Consider the following 17,432-nt stretch of genomic DNA (forward strand, 5'->3'; position numbering starts at 1 on the left):
GCATGAATCATAAAATTAAAAATGGGGCTTCCCTGGTAGCGCAGTGGTTGAGAGTCCACCTGCCGATGCAGGGGACACGGGTTCGTGCCCCGGTCCAGGAGGATCCCACATGCCATGGAGCAGCTGGGCCCGTGAGCCATGGCCTCTGAGCCTGCACGTCTGGATCCTGTGCTCCACAACGGGAGAGGCCACAGCAGTGAGAGGCCCACGTACCGCAAAAAAAAAAAAATTAAAAATGGATAAATTGGGTACCATCAAAATTTAAAAATGTCTGCTCTTGAAAAGGCATCATTAAAGAATAAAATGGCAAATCTCACATAGGAGAAGATACTCTGAACATATGTAATTGACCAAATACTTTTATACAGAATATATAAGAAATTTTAAAACTCAATAAAAAGTCAAACAAGTCAATTATTAAATTAGCAAATATTTAAATAAACACATCATGAAGGATATTTGAACACCCAAATAAACACGGGAAAATATGGTCAATGTCATCAGACATCAGTACAGTACAAATTAAAACCACAGTGAGATATAAATAAATACCCACTAGAAAGGCTAAAATTTAAATGACTGAAAGTTCCAATCAATGGAACTGTCAGTGGAGAATTGCAACTTTCATACATTCCTGAAGTTAACATAAAATCACAAAAATACTTTGGAAAACAGTTTGATCATTTCTTATAAAATTGAACATACAATTACTGTATGATCCAGCAATTCCACTTCCTAGGTTTTTACCAACAATTGCATACAAATGTTCATAGGAGCTTTATTCATAATAGCTTCAAACTGGAAACAACCCAAATGTCAATCAACATCTGAATGGATAAACAAATTATAATATATAGATATAGATATACAAATACTATAATACAGATATACATTAAAATATGACTTACTGTCAACAATATAATACTGAGAAAAAGAAACCAGATACAAAACAGTACATACTGTAAAATTTCATTTATATGACATTAAAATGAAAACAAATCTATAAAGTAAAAAAGCACATTAGTGGTTGACCAAGGTTGGAGGGAAAGGGATGGAAAATGATTGAAAATGGGACAGGGAATTTATTGGGGTAAAGGGAGAGAACGGGGAAGAAGCTGTATCTGAGAAGATATTGATCAAGAATTTTACAAAACTGGTGAAAGTTATCAAGCTGTGATTCAACACTACAAAAGGATAAACAGTATATATTATGATAAATATATAAATCTAGGCACACCATATTAAAATCACTAAAAATCAAAAAGGGAAAATCTCAGAGAGGTCAGTTTCTTTTAAAGGCATAAAAATGAGTTTGATAGCTAACTTCTAAGGAAAAACAGTAGAGACCAGAAGATAATGGAATTACATCCTCAAAGGGATGGGAAAACTGAACTATTGATCTATTACTGACAAAACTACCCTTCATCAATGAAGGTGAAACAAAGACTTTTTTCAGATATACGGAAAACTGTGAGACTGTGTCCTTAACAAATCCACATTCAATAAATACTGAAGGGCATTCTTCAGGCAGAAGGAAAATGATCCCACCAATGGAAGCTAGGAGACACAGGAAGGAATGAAAAGTCACAAAAAGGTAAATCTACAATAATGTTCATATCTTAGGGAATTTAAAATATCTAGAAAATTAAAATACAAAGTAATAGCAAAATATGAAAATATTTTCAAATGTAAGTTAATAATAGACTTGATAAATCAAGAATACAGAACAGTGGAGGGAAATGAAATTAATTAAAAAAAATCAGTCCAACAGAAGGCAAGAAAGGAAAGGACAAAAACCAGAATGAAGTGATGAAACAAAGAGTAAATGGTAAGTATTAATACATTTATAATTACTAATACATTAGTAATTATATTAAATTAAAAAGGGTAAACTGCAGGGGTCTGATTTCTTTTTTTTTAATTTTTGAATTTTATTTAACTTATTTTTTTATACAGCAGGTCCTTATTAGTCATCCATTGTATACACATCAGTGTATACATGTCAATCCCAATTGCCCAATTCATCACACCCCCCCACCCCATCCCCCAGCTTTATTGAGACATAATTCACATACCACAAGATTCGCCCTTTAAAATGTACAACTCAGTAGGTTTTTAGAATATTCACAAACTACGCAGCCATCACAAGTATCTAACTGCAGAGCATTTTTAGCATTTCCCCCAAAACCCAATACCCACTCCCCATTCTCCCCATCCCAGTGCCTAGCAACCACTAATCTACATTCTATCTCTATAGATTGCCTATCTTGGACATGTTATATAAAGAGACTCATACAATACATGACCTTTGTAACTGGCTTCTTTCACTAAGCATGTTTTTCAAGGTTCATCCATGTTGTAGCACGCATGTTAATTTGATTGTAGTGATGATTTAATAGGTGCATGCCAAAACATATCAAACTATATGATTAAATATATGCAATTTGTTGTATGTTAATTATAACTCAGTAAAGACTGTTACGAGACAAAGAAGTACACTACATAATGATCAAGGGATCAATCCAAGAAGAAGATATAACAATTATAAATATTTATGAACCCAACATAGGAGCACCTCAATACATAAGGCAAATGCTAACAGCTCTAAAAGGGGAAATCGACAGTAACACAATAATAATAGGGGACTTTAACACAGCACTTACACCAATGGACAGATCATCCAAACGGAAAATAAGGAAACACAAGCTTTAAATGACACAATAGACCAGATGGATTTAATTGATATTTATAGGACGTTCCACCCGAAAGTGGCAGAATACACTTTCTTCACAAGTGCACATGGAACATTCTCCAGGATAGATAACATAGATATATCTATGATATAACATCATATATCAAGCCTCGGAAAATTTAAGAAAATTGAAATCACATCAAGCATCTTTTCTGACCATGATGCTATGTGATTAGAAATCAATTACAGAGGAAAAAAATCTGTAAAAAACACAAATACATGGAGGCTAAACAGTGCACTACTTAATAACCAAGAGATCTCCGAAGAAATCAAAGAAGAAATAAAAAAATACATAGAAACAGATGACAATGAAAACACGAGAACCCAAAACCTATGGGACACAGCAAAAGCATTTCTAAGAGGGAAGTTTATAACAATTTAATCTCACCTCAAGACACAAGAAAAATCTCAAATAAACAATCTAACCTTACACCTAAAGCAACTAAAGAAGAACAAAGAAAACCCAAAGTCAGTAGAAGGAAAGAAATCATAAATATCAGAGCAGAAATAAATGAAATAGAAACAAAGAAAACAATAGCAAAGATCAATAAAACTAAAACCTGGTTCTTTGAGAAAATAAACAAATTGATCAGCCTTTAGCCAGACTCATCAAGAAAAAAAGGGAGAAGACGCAAATCAATAAAATTAGAAATGAAAAAGGAGAAATCACAACTGACACCACAGAAGTACAAAGGATTATAAGAGACTACTACAAACAACTATACACCAATAAAATCAACAACCATGAAGAAATGGACAAATTCGTGGAAAGGTACAATTTTCCAAGACTGAACCAGGAAGAATTAGAAAACATAAACAGATTTTTCACAAGTAATAAAATTGAAGCTGTAATCAAAAATCTTCCAACAAACAAAAGTCCTGGTCCAGATGGCTTCACAGGTGAATTCTCTCAACATTTAGAGAAGAGCTAACACTTATCCTCCTCCAACTCTTCCAAAAAATTGCAGAGGAAGGAACACTCCCAAACTCGTTCTAAGAGGCCACCATCACCCTGATACCAAAACCAGACAAATATATCACGAAAAAAGAAAATTACAGACCAATATCACTGATGAACATAGATGCAAAAATCCTCAATAAAATACTAGCAAACAGAAGCCAACAACACATTAAAAGGATCATACACCATGATCAAGGCCAAGGATGCAAGGATTCTTCAACATTCGCAAATCAATCAATGTGATACACCATATTAACAAATTAAGGAATAAAAACCATATGATCACTTCAATAGATGCAGAAAAAGCTTTTGACAAAACTCAACACCGATTTATGATAAAAACTCATCAGAAAATGGGCATAGAAGGAATCTACCTCAACATAATGAAGGCCATATATGACAAACCCACAGCAAACATCATTCTCAATGGTGAAAAACTGAAAGCATTTCCACTAAGATCAGGAACAAGACAAGGATGTCCACTCTCGCCACTGTTATTCAACATAGTTTTGGAAGTCCTAGCCACAGCAATTAGAGAGGAAAAGAAATAAAAGGAATACAAATTGGAAAAGAATTAAAACTGTCATTGTTTGTAGATGACATGATACTATACATAGAAAATCCTAAAGATGCCACCAGAAAACTACTATAACTAATCAACGAATTTGGTAAGGTTTCAGGATACAAAATTAATGCATAGAAATCTCTTGCATTCCTATACACTAACAACTAAAAATCAGAAAGAGAAATTAAGGAAACAATCCCATTTACCACCACTACAAAAAGAATAAAATACCTAGGAATAAACCTACCTAAGGAGGCAAAAGCCTTGTACTCAGAAAACTATAAAACACTGATGAAAGAAATCAAAGATGACATAAATAGATGGAGAAATATACCATGTTCTTGGATTGGAAGAATCAACATTGTGAAAAAGATTATACCACCCAAACCAATCTACAGTTCCAATGCAATCCCTATCAAACTACCAATGGCATCCTTCACAGAATTAAAACAAAAAAATTTACAATTTGTATGGAAACACAAAACCCCGAATAGCCAAAGCAATCTTGAGAAAGAAAAACAGAGCTGGAGGAATCAGGCCTGACTTCAAACTATACTACAAAGCTACAGTAATCAAGACAATATGGTACTGGCACAAAAAACAGAAATATAGATCAATGTTACAGGATAGAAAGCCCAGAGATAAACCCATGCACGTATGGTCACCTAATTTATGACAAAGGAGGAAAGAACATACAATGGAGAAAAGATAGCCTCTTCAATAAGTGGTGCAGGGAAAACTGGACAGCTACTTTTGAAAGAATGAAATTAGAACACTACCTAACACAAAACACAAAAATAAACTCAAAATGGATTAAAGACCTAAATGTAAGACTGGACACTATAAAACTCTTAGAGGAAAACATAGGAAGAACACTCTTTGACATAAACCACAGCAAGATCTTTTTTGACCCACTTCCTGGAGTAATGAAAATAGAAACAAAAATAAACAAATGGGACCTAATTAGTCTTTTTTTGTGTGTGTGTGTGTGTATTATTATTTTTTTTTTAACATCTTTATTGGGGTATAATTGCTTTACAATGGTGTGTTAGTTTCTGCTTTATAACAAAGTGAATCAGTCATACATAAACATATGTTCCCATATGTCTTCCCTGTTGCGTCTCCCTCCCTCCCACCCTCCCCATCCCACCCCTCCAGGCTGTCACAAAGCACCGAGCCAATATCCCTGTGCCATGCGGCTGCTTCCCACTCTAATTAATCTTAAAAGCATTTGTACAGCAAGGGAAACCATAAACAAGATGAAAACACAACCCTCAGAATGGGAGAAAATATTTGCAAACAAATCAACGGACAAAGCATTAATCTCCAAAATATACAAACTGCTCAGGGAGCTCAATATTAAAAAAAACAAACAACCCAATTAAAAAATGGGCAGAAGACCTAAACAGACATTTCACCAAAGAAGACACACAGATGGCCAGGAGGCACATGAAAAAATAGTCAACATCACTAATTATTAAAGAAATGTTAATCAAAACTACAATGTGTTATCACCTTATACCGGTTAGAATGGGCATAATCAGAAAATCTACAAACAACAAATGCTGGAGAGGGTGTGAAGAAAAGGGAAACTTTTGCACTGTTGGTGGGAATGTAAATTGATACAGCCACTATGGAGAACAGTATGGAGGTTCCTTAAGAAACTAAAAACAGAACTACCATATGACCCAGCAATCCCACTACTGGGCATATACCCTGAGAAAACCATAATTCAAAAGGATACATGTACCCCAATGTTCACTGCAGCACTATTTACAATAGCCAGGACAAGGAAACAAGCTAAATGTCCAATGACAGATGAATGGATAAAGATGTGGTACATATATACAAGGGAATATTACTCAGCCATAAAAGGAACGAAATTGGGTCATTTGTAGAGATGTGGATGGACCTAGACTAAAGTCTGTCATACAGAGTGAAGTAAGCCAGAAAGAGAAAAACAAATATCGTATATTAATGCATATATGTGGAATCTAGAAAAACGGCACAGATGAACCTATTTGCAGGGCAGGAATAAAGATGCACACGAAGAGAACAGACATGTGGACACAGAGTGGGAAGCGGAGGGTGGGACGAATTGGGAGACTTTGTTTGACATAAGTACACTACCACGTGTAAAACAGGTAGTGGGAACCTGCTGTATAGCACAGGGAGCTCAGCTCGGTGCTCTGTGATGACCTAGATGGGTGGGATGGGGGGTGAGGGGTAGGAGGGAGGTCCAAGAAGCAGGGCATATAAGTATACATATAGCTGATTTACTTCATTGTACAGCAGAAACTAACACAACATTGTAAAGCAATTATACTCCAATAAAAAAATAATAATTAAAAAAATATGCAATTTGTTGTATGTTAATTATAACTCAATAAACCTGTCCAAAAAAATAGGCAAAAGATTTTAATAATACTTCACCATAGAAGATATACATATAGCAAATAAATAAATGAAAGATGCTCTACATCATGAGTTATCAGAGAAATGCAATTAAAATTACAATGAAACATCAATACGCACTGAATGGAATAGTTAAATTTTAAAATACTAACACCACCAAGAGCTGATGTGAATAACCAGAGCTGTTATACACTGCCGATAGGAAAACAAATGGAAAAGCCACTTTGGGAAAAAGTTTGGTAGTATTTTAGGATGTTAATCATACATTTATCTTATAACATAGCAGCTTCATTCCTAGGTAGTCACCCAGCAAAAATAAAAATCTATGGCCCCACAAAGACCTGCAGGCAAATGGTTATAGCAGCTTTATTACTAACAGCCAAAACCTTAAAACAACCCAAATGTCCATTAACTGGCTAATGGATAAACAAATTATGGTACATATGTATAATGGAGTACACACACAAAAAGGAATAAACTACTGATACATGCAACAACATGAATGAATCTTAAATGCGTTATGCCAAGTGAAAGAAGCCAGACATAAAAGGCTGCATACTACAGAACTCCATTAACATCATGTTCTCAAAGTACAAACGTATAGTGGCAGATATCAGATCAGTGGTTGCTAGGGTATAGGTATGGGATCTGAGAATTGATGATAAAGGAGCATGAGGTAAATTTATAGACTACAGAAATACTCCATATCTTGATTATGGTAGTAGTTCACAATTGCTTATATTTATCAAAATTCATAGAACTATACTCCTAAAAAGAGTGAATTTTACCATACGTAAATTAAGCCTCAATAAAACTGACTTTAATAAAAAGCAGCAGCCAGGGGGTGGAAAAAAGACACATTACATACAGGAGAACAAAGATCAGAATGACTCCAAATATCTTACTAACAACAACACAAGACAGAAAAAAATAGAATATTAATGTACTAAAAAACACAATTATATATCCAGCTTAAAAATAAATGTTTCAAAAATGAAAATGAACTAAAAACCTTTTCAAGTAAAAAAAAAAACACAACCTAATAGAATCCATTACCAACAAGCCATACCATAAGCAATGTTAAAGGAAGTTCTTCAGACTGAAGAAAACAAATGAAAACTTGGATCTACAAGAAGAGATAGAGTGCCAGAAATGGTAAGATGTAGGCCAATAGAATTTATACTCATTTTCCTAATTTCATTAAACCTCCTCAAAAAGAAAGCACCAGGCCTGGATGGATGCACTGGTGTTTTCTATCAAATCTTTAACAAAAAATAATACCAATCCTATACAAAATCTTTCAGGAAATAGAGAAGAATACAACACATCTCAGACCATTTAAAGAAATCAGACAGCACTGCCTTAATGCTAAAATCAGAAAATCACAAGAAAGCAAAACGAAGACCAATTTCCCTTATGGAACACGCTAAAGAAAAAAATTTTAAGATCACATTAAAAGACAAAACAATCAGGATATACTATGTTCATGGATGGAAAGACTGAATATTGTAAAGATGACAGTTCTTCCCAAATTAATGTGTATATTCAAAGCAATTCCTATCAAAACCCCAAGAAGATTTTTCATGGTATTTAATAAACTGATCATAAAAATTTATATGGAAGATCTAAGGGCCAAGAATAAATAAGACAAGAGAACAACTTGGTATAGGGGGTAAAAAGAGCAGTTTACCCTACTGAATATTGTCTTAGTTTAGAGATAAGGTAATTTAAAACACTATGTTATATGTGCAGGGCGAGACAAATGAAACAGACTAGAAAAGCTCAAAAACAAAGGCAAACACACACACACACACACACACACACATATATGTATATATGTGTGTGTATATATATATATATATATATATACACATATATATGTACAAACTGTATGGGAACATGACATCATCCATTCAGTGAGGAAAGGATGTCCTATTCCAGAGGTTGGCAAACTCTTTCTGTTAAGGGCCAGACAGTAATATATCAGGCTTTGAAGCCCATATAGTCTCTGTCACAACTACTCAACTCCAACATTGTAGCACAAAAGCACCCAGATAACAAGTAAACAAGTGGATGTACCTGTGTTCCCACAGAATTTTATTTACATAAACATAGTGGGTCAGATTTGGTCCATGGGCCAATGTTTTCCAAACAGCAACAAAACAACAAAAAAGTTTTAGTTAAAACCATTTCTCACATCATACACAAAACTAAGTTTCAGGTGAACTAAAGTTCTAATGTGAAAAAGTAATGATTGATGATGTAAATTATATTCAGAACAAGCTAGTGGAATTTCACGATAAAAATCATTTTACTATAAGACATCCAAAACATTAAGGCACAAAAAATATTTTAACTCTTGATGTTGATCAAGTATTCTCCTAATTTTTATGTTAATGCAAAAAGATACAACATCTTGTCAATTTACTTCTTGTATACCTGTGTGCCCATACCCTCATCTGTGAATGACCTTCCTTTAATTTTAGAAAGCATTTCAGTAACTTCTCTAAATTATTAACCCAGTGCTCAATTGAAAGTGGTGCTACTAATACAACTTCTTCAAGCTTTACCATCCCAACTTTCTTCAGAACAAGTCTTAATTCAGAAGTTAAATGACGGCCTTTTTTTTTTTTGCGGTATGCGGGCCTCTCACTGTTTTGGCCTCTCCCGTTGCAGAGCACAGGCTCCGGACGCGCAGACCCAGCGGCCATGGCTCACGGGCGGGATCCTCCCGGACCGGGGCACGAACCCACGTCTCCTGCATCGGCAGGCGGACTCTCAACCACTGCGCCACCAGGGACGGCCATTTTTAAGAAGTAAAGCACTTAGCTGCTTTGGCTGTTTAACTATTTCTACTTTTTAAGAAATATAAATACACTTCTAGAACTGGACTTAGGTTCTATGGAAATCGGTACTTCAGAGTGGACTTTAAAACTCCCTGAAATTGATACAAAATTTTTGTGTGTATGTGTCATATTCTATACAAAAGATTCAAGGTTTTCCTTGCTTCTTAAAGGGGACTATGACCCCCCCACACACAGACACACAAAAAAAGAACCTCTGTTCCAGAGGCTGGACATACAGAAAATCAAGTTGAATGATAAGATTAGAAAGAAAATAGAAGATTTTCATAGTCATAGACAGGGGATATAGGAAAAGATGTCCATTTATGCTATAAAACTCTTTAAGTGGTTCTGAATTTCAATTTGAAATTCAGTCGATAGGGATGTAGTGGGGGGAGTCAGATCATAATAGACACAGAAGGTTAATGAAGAGAACACTTTTCAATCAGTGTTTTTTTGCTTGTTTGCTTTTTATGTTACCGATGAAGCCTCAGTTTCACTGTACCCCAACAGACCTATTGGCTTTGTTCTGTTTTAAGGTCTGGAAAGTATTCATAACGCCAAAACGAAACGTATGTGTTAACAGGGTCAGACCAAGAACAAAATAATCCTGTTTTCGACAGGAATCCAATCATTCAGAGTCAGCAACTGGGACAAGATCTTACATTTCTGTAGCGCTTTATACAGCGCTTGCACTTGCCGCTTTCCACTGGAAAAGCGTCCCAGTTGGGAAGAAGTGGACAGCAGCATCCTATTCCTTGATAAGGAACGTTCTGGACTCAGTTTGTGAGATGTGGGGCGCTCCCCAGGTTGCTCAGGAGTCTTTTCCACACTGTCAAGGGCAGGTAGAAAGTTTCTGACAGTGTTAGTGATGGAGAGCCGGATATAATTACGAAAGAAGTCTGGGGGAGTCAAGTACGCTTGGGGGAGGTGTTAGCACGGCAGGGTCGGAGGGTCGCTACTGGGGAGGGAAGGAACTGAGAGACACCGTTGGCGAAAGAAGAGGAAAAGGGAGCGTCAGGAGGAGCCTCCCTCCAGGGGCGACAGAATAGGGGCGGGCGCGTTGTCTCTGAGACGCGAGGAAAACGACGTGAGAGAAGAACCTAGAGGCTGCGAGGAAGCGAACAGCGGGGCTGCCTCAGGGAGGGAAGCAGCCCGGCTGAAGCCCCTCATCTCGAGGCGGCTTGTTTGACTCAGCGTCCCTGCACCTCGGCCGCCCTTTTCGTCCTTCTCCCCTCAGGGTCGCTCACCACCCAGTTTGTCGGCTCCAGCAAGACACACAGCTGCCTTCCTTACCTCACGAACTCTCCGCGCCACAAATTCAAGTAAGAGTTCCAGAGCCTCGTAGCCCGGAACGTCTCCCAGAGCGAAGGACAGATGGACCAATCGAAGCCCGGCTGGCCGCAAGCGTACAAGGCGGTGGGCGGGACGAAGTGATGGGGTGGGACCAAACTGCGCTGCCAAGACGATGGCTTCCGGTGGGCGGGCTGTGGTGACTTACAGCCGGAAGGCGAGACGCCGCGGGAAAAGCGGTCCTGTTAGGTGGTCGAGGTGGTTTGGAGCTGAGGTCGTCTCCTCAAGAGTAACCGCGGGCCTGTGCTACGGTCACGCCACCGGCCTTCGTTTCCTTTAGCCTTCTCTCTCACCAAACGATTTTCCTGTCCATTTATAAAGTGCAAGTTGTTTCCCCAAGGTAAGCGTGTAGTACCATCACCCCTTGTTGGGTAAGGGGTAACGGAAACTTGAGTCCACTTTGTCACCCGGGGAGCGGGTACTAAAAAAAGGAAAAGGTGAAAATTTGGATTTCTAAACATTTAGTAATGGTTTACCGTGTGAATTTTTACTGTATCGTACACAGTTTGTAGTCTTTAAATATTGGGTGCAACTTGAGTTACGCTTAAATTTAAAATTCTAGTTATTTCTGACCGTCCAATTTCATCCGTCAAATTTCATCTAAACCGGGTATTAAAGAGCTTAATTTAAAAATTTTATGTAACAGTCTAAAAGCTTCTCTAATTTAAGTTCTTAATCTCCCGTAAGTCTGAAGTTAGATGGTAAGATGGGCAGGTGCTTTGAATCCAGACCTTTTCAGGAATCAAACTAATTAAGCTGAGGCTCCTCTTTTCTTAGATCATCACTTGAATCTAAAATAATTGAAACCAGGTGCTATGCATGGCTCCTTTGGTTCAACGTGTATCTCTTTTGGCGATAATGGTCTCACATAAGTCTCTCATTTATGGAAGAACGTAAGCATTGTTGAAATGATGGAGGAGAAGTAAGGCTTTCTACAGACAAATGATACTTTTAAAAAAAACTTACAGCTTTGAAACACATCTTTTAACAAAACAAAAGTCGTTAAATTCTTGTCTCCAAAATCTAAAAGAAAAATTCAGCAGAACTTACCTGCTTATCAAGAAGAATTTCTTCCTCTACACTTAAGACAGGGAAGCATTTGTGAAAGCTTAGATCTATATGTGTTTAGGTTCCTGCCAACCCCTTTCTTAAAATTCCATCTTTAAAACTCCTTGCTATTGAGCACTTTTCCAGCAGCTTGGATGAAACATTCCAAATAACTTACTCAGCCTGAAGGTTAGAAATTTCATTAAATAAAAAATTAAATATATTAGAATACTTAGGTATGAAACATTAATGAACAGAGTAACACATTCTTCAGGAGAAGAGGCACTTAAGAAAACACAGGCCACCTGCACTGTGGAGCCATCTACTGTGATGAGATTTGACAAGCAAGAGATCAAAAAAATGGCCAGATTTCAAAAGAGAATGTTCTGTGAGATGCTTATTGCCCTCATAGACCATTTGAAAATAAAATCAACTCTCAGCAGAAGCCCAAGAGGCTTTAGAGATGAACCAGACCATCCTTTGCATGTCAGTATTATACTGAACAAAGTCAGTTATACTGTTATTTATCTGCAGGGGGAAAATGCCTAAATTTTATAAGGATTTAGGACATTAATTAAGAAATATATAGTGGTTATAGAGTTTAGAAAGCCAAGAAAGGAGACCTGAATCTAAGGTAGATTTACTTGGGAAAAACAATGTTCTCTAGTAGCATTTGACTTTGTACTCTCCATTCCTCTCACCTAAATGTCCTCTCCCCTCTGCTTGGTTGAATCTTACTAATCTCTCACGACCCAGGTCACATTTTGAATTTTTTTGAGCTGTAACCCATAGTTAACTCTCTCCCTCCAGAACACCTATAGAATTATAAATATACTCTTTATTTGGCTTTTTTGTTCTTTAGGACTGGTGAAGTTTTTATCATTTATGTTGATGAATGTATCTTACATATAGTTTGCCACATCTGCTAGATTCTAAGCTACTTAGAGTTGTATTCACCACTGTACCTGGCAGAATGACTTGAACATGGTAAACATAATTCTGATGTAAAAATGCCTAAGTTAAGATTAGTATTAAATATAGTTGGTAGCTGTATTAGTTTTCTGGGTTTGCTGTAACAGAATACCACAGACTGAGGGAATAAACAGCAGCAATTAATTTTCTCACAATTCTAGAGGCTAGAGAGTCCAATATCAAGGTGTCAGCAGGGTTGATTTCATTCTGAAGCCTCTCTCTTTGGCATGTAGTTTTGCCTCTGTCTTCACATGGTCTTTACTTCATGGACATACACATCTGTGTCCATATTTCTTCTTATAAGGACATCAGACATATTGGATTAGGGCCCATCCTAAAGACCTCATTTTAATTTAGTTACCTCTTTAAAGACCTTCTCTCCAAATATGGTTGCATTCTGAAGTACTGGGGATTAGGACTTCAGCATATGAATTTGTGGGGGGGGGGGGACACACAATTCAGTCCGTAACAATAACCAACACTCAAAAAGAAGAAATGATTGGGAGCAGTTGTCTGTCATCATTAGAACTCTCATCTTTAGACCTATAGATAACATAATTGTGTACATCAGATTAGCATAAGGTAATAGGGAGTGGGAGAGCCTGTGGTAAGTCAGAGAATATTTGCCCAAAGACATTCAAATTAAAATTTGTCAAAAAACAAAAAACACAACGCACACACACACACATCCCAGCACACCAACAAAATACTGGGTCATCCAAACAAACAAAGAAAAACAGCTGATTGGTTTTGGCTCATAGGGATCTGGTTTGCAAAAACCACCGGCATATTATTTCATTTGGAATCTATAACCTCTTAAGTAGATACTGGTCATACTAAGTATGTTTTTGCATATCCAAGACATTTTCCCCAGATCCCATTGGTTCACACATAACTTTTTTATTGAGTACCTGCTTTATTGAAGGAACTGTACTAAGTGCCTTGCTGAGATTAAAATCCATAAATTTAGCCACGTATATCCAAGAGTTACAAGGACATCCAATTTTTGACATAATTTATTAAATGCATAACCATGCATAGTTTAGTATTTTGGGGGATACAGCTTTATCCTGTAAATAAATTAGAACTCTGAAAAAAAATTCTTTGTCAGATTCTGTGCTCTGATAAGGCCAAGGTTCTGATCTCAAATGCAAGTGTAAAGGACAGGAGACATATACAAAAATAATTATAGTGCAAGATAAAAATGAGACTGTAAGAGAATTATAAAGTACTGTGGGAAATTAGAGGAGGAAAAGATTTCTTCCAGGTTGGCGAGTTACTAAAAGTGTTTAATGCAATTAGAATTACTCTTTCTTGTAGCACTTGGTACACATTAACCAATGTGTTGTATGTTAGTTATTTGCATATGTTCACAACTCCCCCAGTACAATCTGAAATATAGAAGAATGTTTTAATCTTTATATGCTCCAGTCTAGTGTTGCTCAAAAGTATCAGAGTCACCTGGGGAACTTTTTAACAATAAACTTTTCTCAACTCTGGCTCTATAGATTCTAATTTAGTAGGCCTGGAGGAATGCTAGAGAATCTCTGTTTTTAAAAGGTTTCTCCCACTTAATGATTCTGATTATCAACCCCACTTAGAACCTTCTGCCCTAGAGCACCTGGTATATAGTATACTCTCAATAAGTTCTTGTCACATTAAATGAGTGGAGCTGTGATTTAGTAAGATTAAAAAGGCCCCTGTGTGCAGGATGAATTAGAGTGGAAAATATCCTAGAGGCAAGGAAATCCTATTACAGATGTCCAGCTAAGAAATGAAGCAGGCTTAAACTAGGGTAGAGGCCATAGGAAAGGAGAGAAATGGTTGAGAAACATTGAAAAGATAGAATATACAGAATTAGATGAAACTTGATAGTTGCAGTAGTTCCCAAAACAGTGTGGCTAAGATTAACATGAGGTGTTTATTTAATAAGCAGGTTGCTGGACTCTATGTATGAAATCCTGTTTGGCTGGTCCAAGGTGAAGCACATGAATCTGAATTTTTTTTAAAAATTTATTTTATATTGGAGTATAGTTGATTAACAATGTTTCAGGTGTATAACAAAGTGATTCAGTTATACATATACATGTATCTATTATTTTTCAAATTCTTGTCCTATTTAGGTTATTACAGAGTATTGAGCCAGTACTGTACTATACAGTAGGTCCTTGTTGGTTATGTATTTTAAATAGAGCACTGTGTACACGTCAATCCCAAATTCCCAATCTATCCCTCCCCATACCCTTCCCTGCTGGTAACCATAAGTTCCTTCCCTAACTCTGTGAGCCTGTTTCTGTTTTGAAATAAGTTCATTTCCATCCTTTTTTTTTAGATTCTGCATATAAGCAGTATCATATATTTCTCTTTCTCTCTCTGACTTCACTTAGTATGATAATCTCCACGTCTATCCATGTTGCTGCAAATGGCATTATTTCATTGTTTTTAATGGCTGAGTAACATTCCCTTACATATGTACCACACCTCCTTTATCCACTCATCTGTCAATAAACATTTAGGTTGCTTCCATGTCTTGCTGCTATGAACATTGGGGTGCATGTATCCTTTCGAACCATGTTTTTTTCTGGCTATGTGCCCAGGAGTGGGATTGCTGGGTCATATGGTAGCTCTGTTTTTACTTTTTAAAGTAACCTCCATACTGTTCTGCATAGTAGCTGTACCAGTTTACATTCCCACCAAGAGTGTAGGAGGGTTCTCTTTCCTCCACACCCTCTCCAGCATTTATTGTTTGTAGATTTTTTGAAGATGGCCATTCTGACCTGTGTGAAGTGATACCTTATTGCAGTTTTGGTTTGCATTTCTCTAATAATTAGTGATGTTGAGTATCTTTTCATGTGCCTCTTGGCCATCAATATGTCTTCTCTGGAGAAATGTCTGTTTAGGTCCTCTGCCTATTTTTTTTTTTTTAACACCTTTATTGGGGTATAATTGCTTTACAATGGTGTGTTAGTTTCTGGTTTATAACAAAGTGAATCAGTCATACATAAACATATGTTCCCATATGTCTTCCCTCTTGCGTCTCCCTCCCTCCCACCCTCCCTATCCCACCCCTCCAGGCTGTCACAAAGCACCGAGCCAATATCCCTGTGCCATGCGGCTGCTTCCCACTAGCTAACTACCTTACTACGTTTGTTAGTGTGTATATGCCCATGCCTCTCTCTCGCCCTGTCACAGCTCACCCTTCCCCCTCCCCATAACCTCAAGTCCGTTCTCTAGGAGGTCTGCGTCTTTATTCCTGCTTTACCCCAGGTTCTTCATGATATTTTTTTTCTTAAATTCCATATATATGTGTTAGCATACGGTATTTGTCTTTTTCTTTCTGACTTACTTCACTCTGTATGACAGACTCTAGGTCTATCCACCTCATTACAAATAGCTCAATTTCGTTTCTTTTTATGGCTGAGTAATATTCCATTGTATATATGTGCCACATCTTCTTTATCCATTCATCCGATGATGGGCACTTAGGTTGTTTCCATCTCCGGGCTATTGTAAATAGAGCTGCAATGAACATTTTGGTACATGACTCTTTTTGAATTTTGGTTTTCTCAGGGTATATGCCCAGTAGTGGGATTGCTGGGTCATATGGTAGTTCTATTTGTAGTTTTTTAAGGAACCTCCATACTGTTCTCCATAGTGGCTGAACCAATTCACATTCCCACCAGCAGTGCAAGAGTGTTCCCTTTTCTCCACACCCTCTCCAGCATTTATTGTTTCTAGATTGATGATGGCCATTCTGACTGGTGTGAGATGATACCTCATTGTAGTTTTGATTTGCATTTCTCTAATGATTAATGATGTTGAGCATTCTTTCATGTGTTTGTTGGCAGTCTGTATATCTTCTTTGGAGAAATGTCTATTTAGGTCTTCTGCCCATTTTTGGATTGGGTTATTTGTTTTCTTGTTATTGAGCTGCATGAGCTGCTTGTAAATTTTGGAGATTAATCCTTTGTCGGTTGCTTCATTTGCAAATATTTTCTCCCATTCTGAGGGTTGTCTTTTGGTCTTGTTTCTGGTTTCCTTTGCTGTGCAAAAGCTTTGAAATTTCATTAGGTCCCATTTGTTTATTTTTGTTTTTATTTCCATTACTCTAGGAGGTGGGTCAAAAAGGATCTTTCTGTGATTTATGTCATAGAGTGTTCTGCCTATGTTTTCCTCTAAGAGTTTGATAGTTTCTGGCCTTACATTTAGGTCTTGAATCCATTTTGAGCTTATTTTTGTGTATGGTGTTAGGGAGTGATCTAATCTCATACTTTTACATGTAGCTGTCCAGTTTTCCCAGCACCACTTATTGAAGAGGCTGTCCTTTCTCCACTGTACATTCCTGCCACCTTTATCAAAGATAAGCTGTCCATATGTGCTTGGGTTTATCTCTGGGCTTTCTATCCTGTTCCATTGATCTATCTTTCTGTTTTTGTGCCAGTACCATACCGTCTTGATAACTGTAGCTTTGTAGTATAGTCTGAAGTCAGGGAGCCTGATTCCTCCAGTTCCTTCTTTCGTTCT

The 17,432-nt window shown here is 37.1% G+C and overlaps 1 protein-coding gene across 1 annotated transcript in view; it reads right to left on the bottom strand.

Moving 5' to 3' along the window:
* The window catches only part of LOC109550055 (uncharacterized), a 361,699-nt gene extending 350,224 nt beyond the window's left edge, over positions 1-11,475 (bottom strand). The window contains exons 1-3 of the mRNA XM_073796783.1: positions 11,463-11,475; positions 11,183-11,310; positions 10,833-11,071 (exon numbers count right to left, since the gene is read on the bottom strand). Coding sequence (XP_073652884.1) covers positions 10,833-11,071; positions 11,183-11,310; positions 11,463-11,475 — 380 coding nt within the window. The remainder of the gene's footprint in view (positions 1-10,832; positions 11,072-11,182; positions 11,311-11,462) is intronic.
* Between the last annotated feature and the right edge of the window lie 5,957 nt (positions 11,476-17,432).

The sequence above is a fragment of the Tursiops truncatus genome, chromosome 19, assembly GCF_011762595.2.
Source record: "Tursiops truncatus isolate mTurTru1 chromosome 19, mTurTru1.mat.Y, whole genome shotgun sequence".
In the NCBI taxonomy this organism is placed as follows: Eukaryota; Metazoa; Chordata; class Mammalia; order Artiodactyla; family Delphinidae; genus Tursiops; species Tursiops truncatus.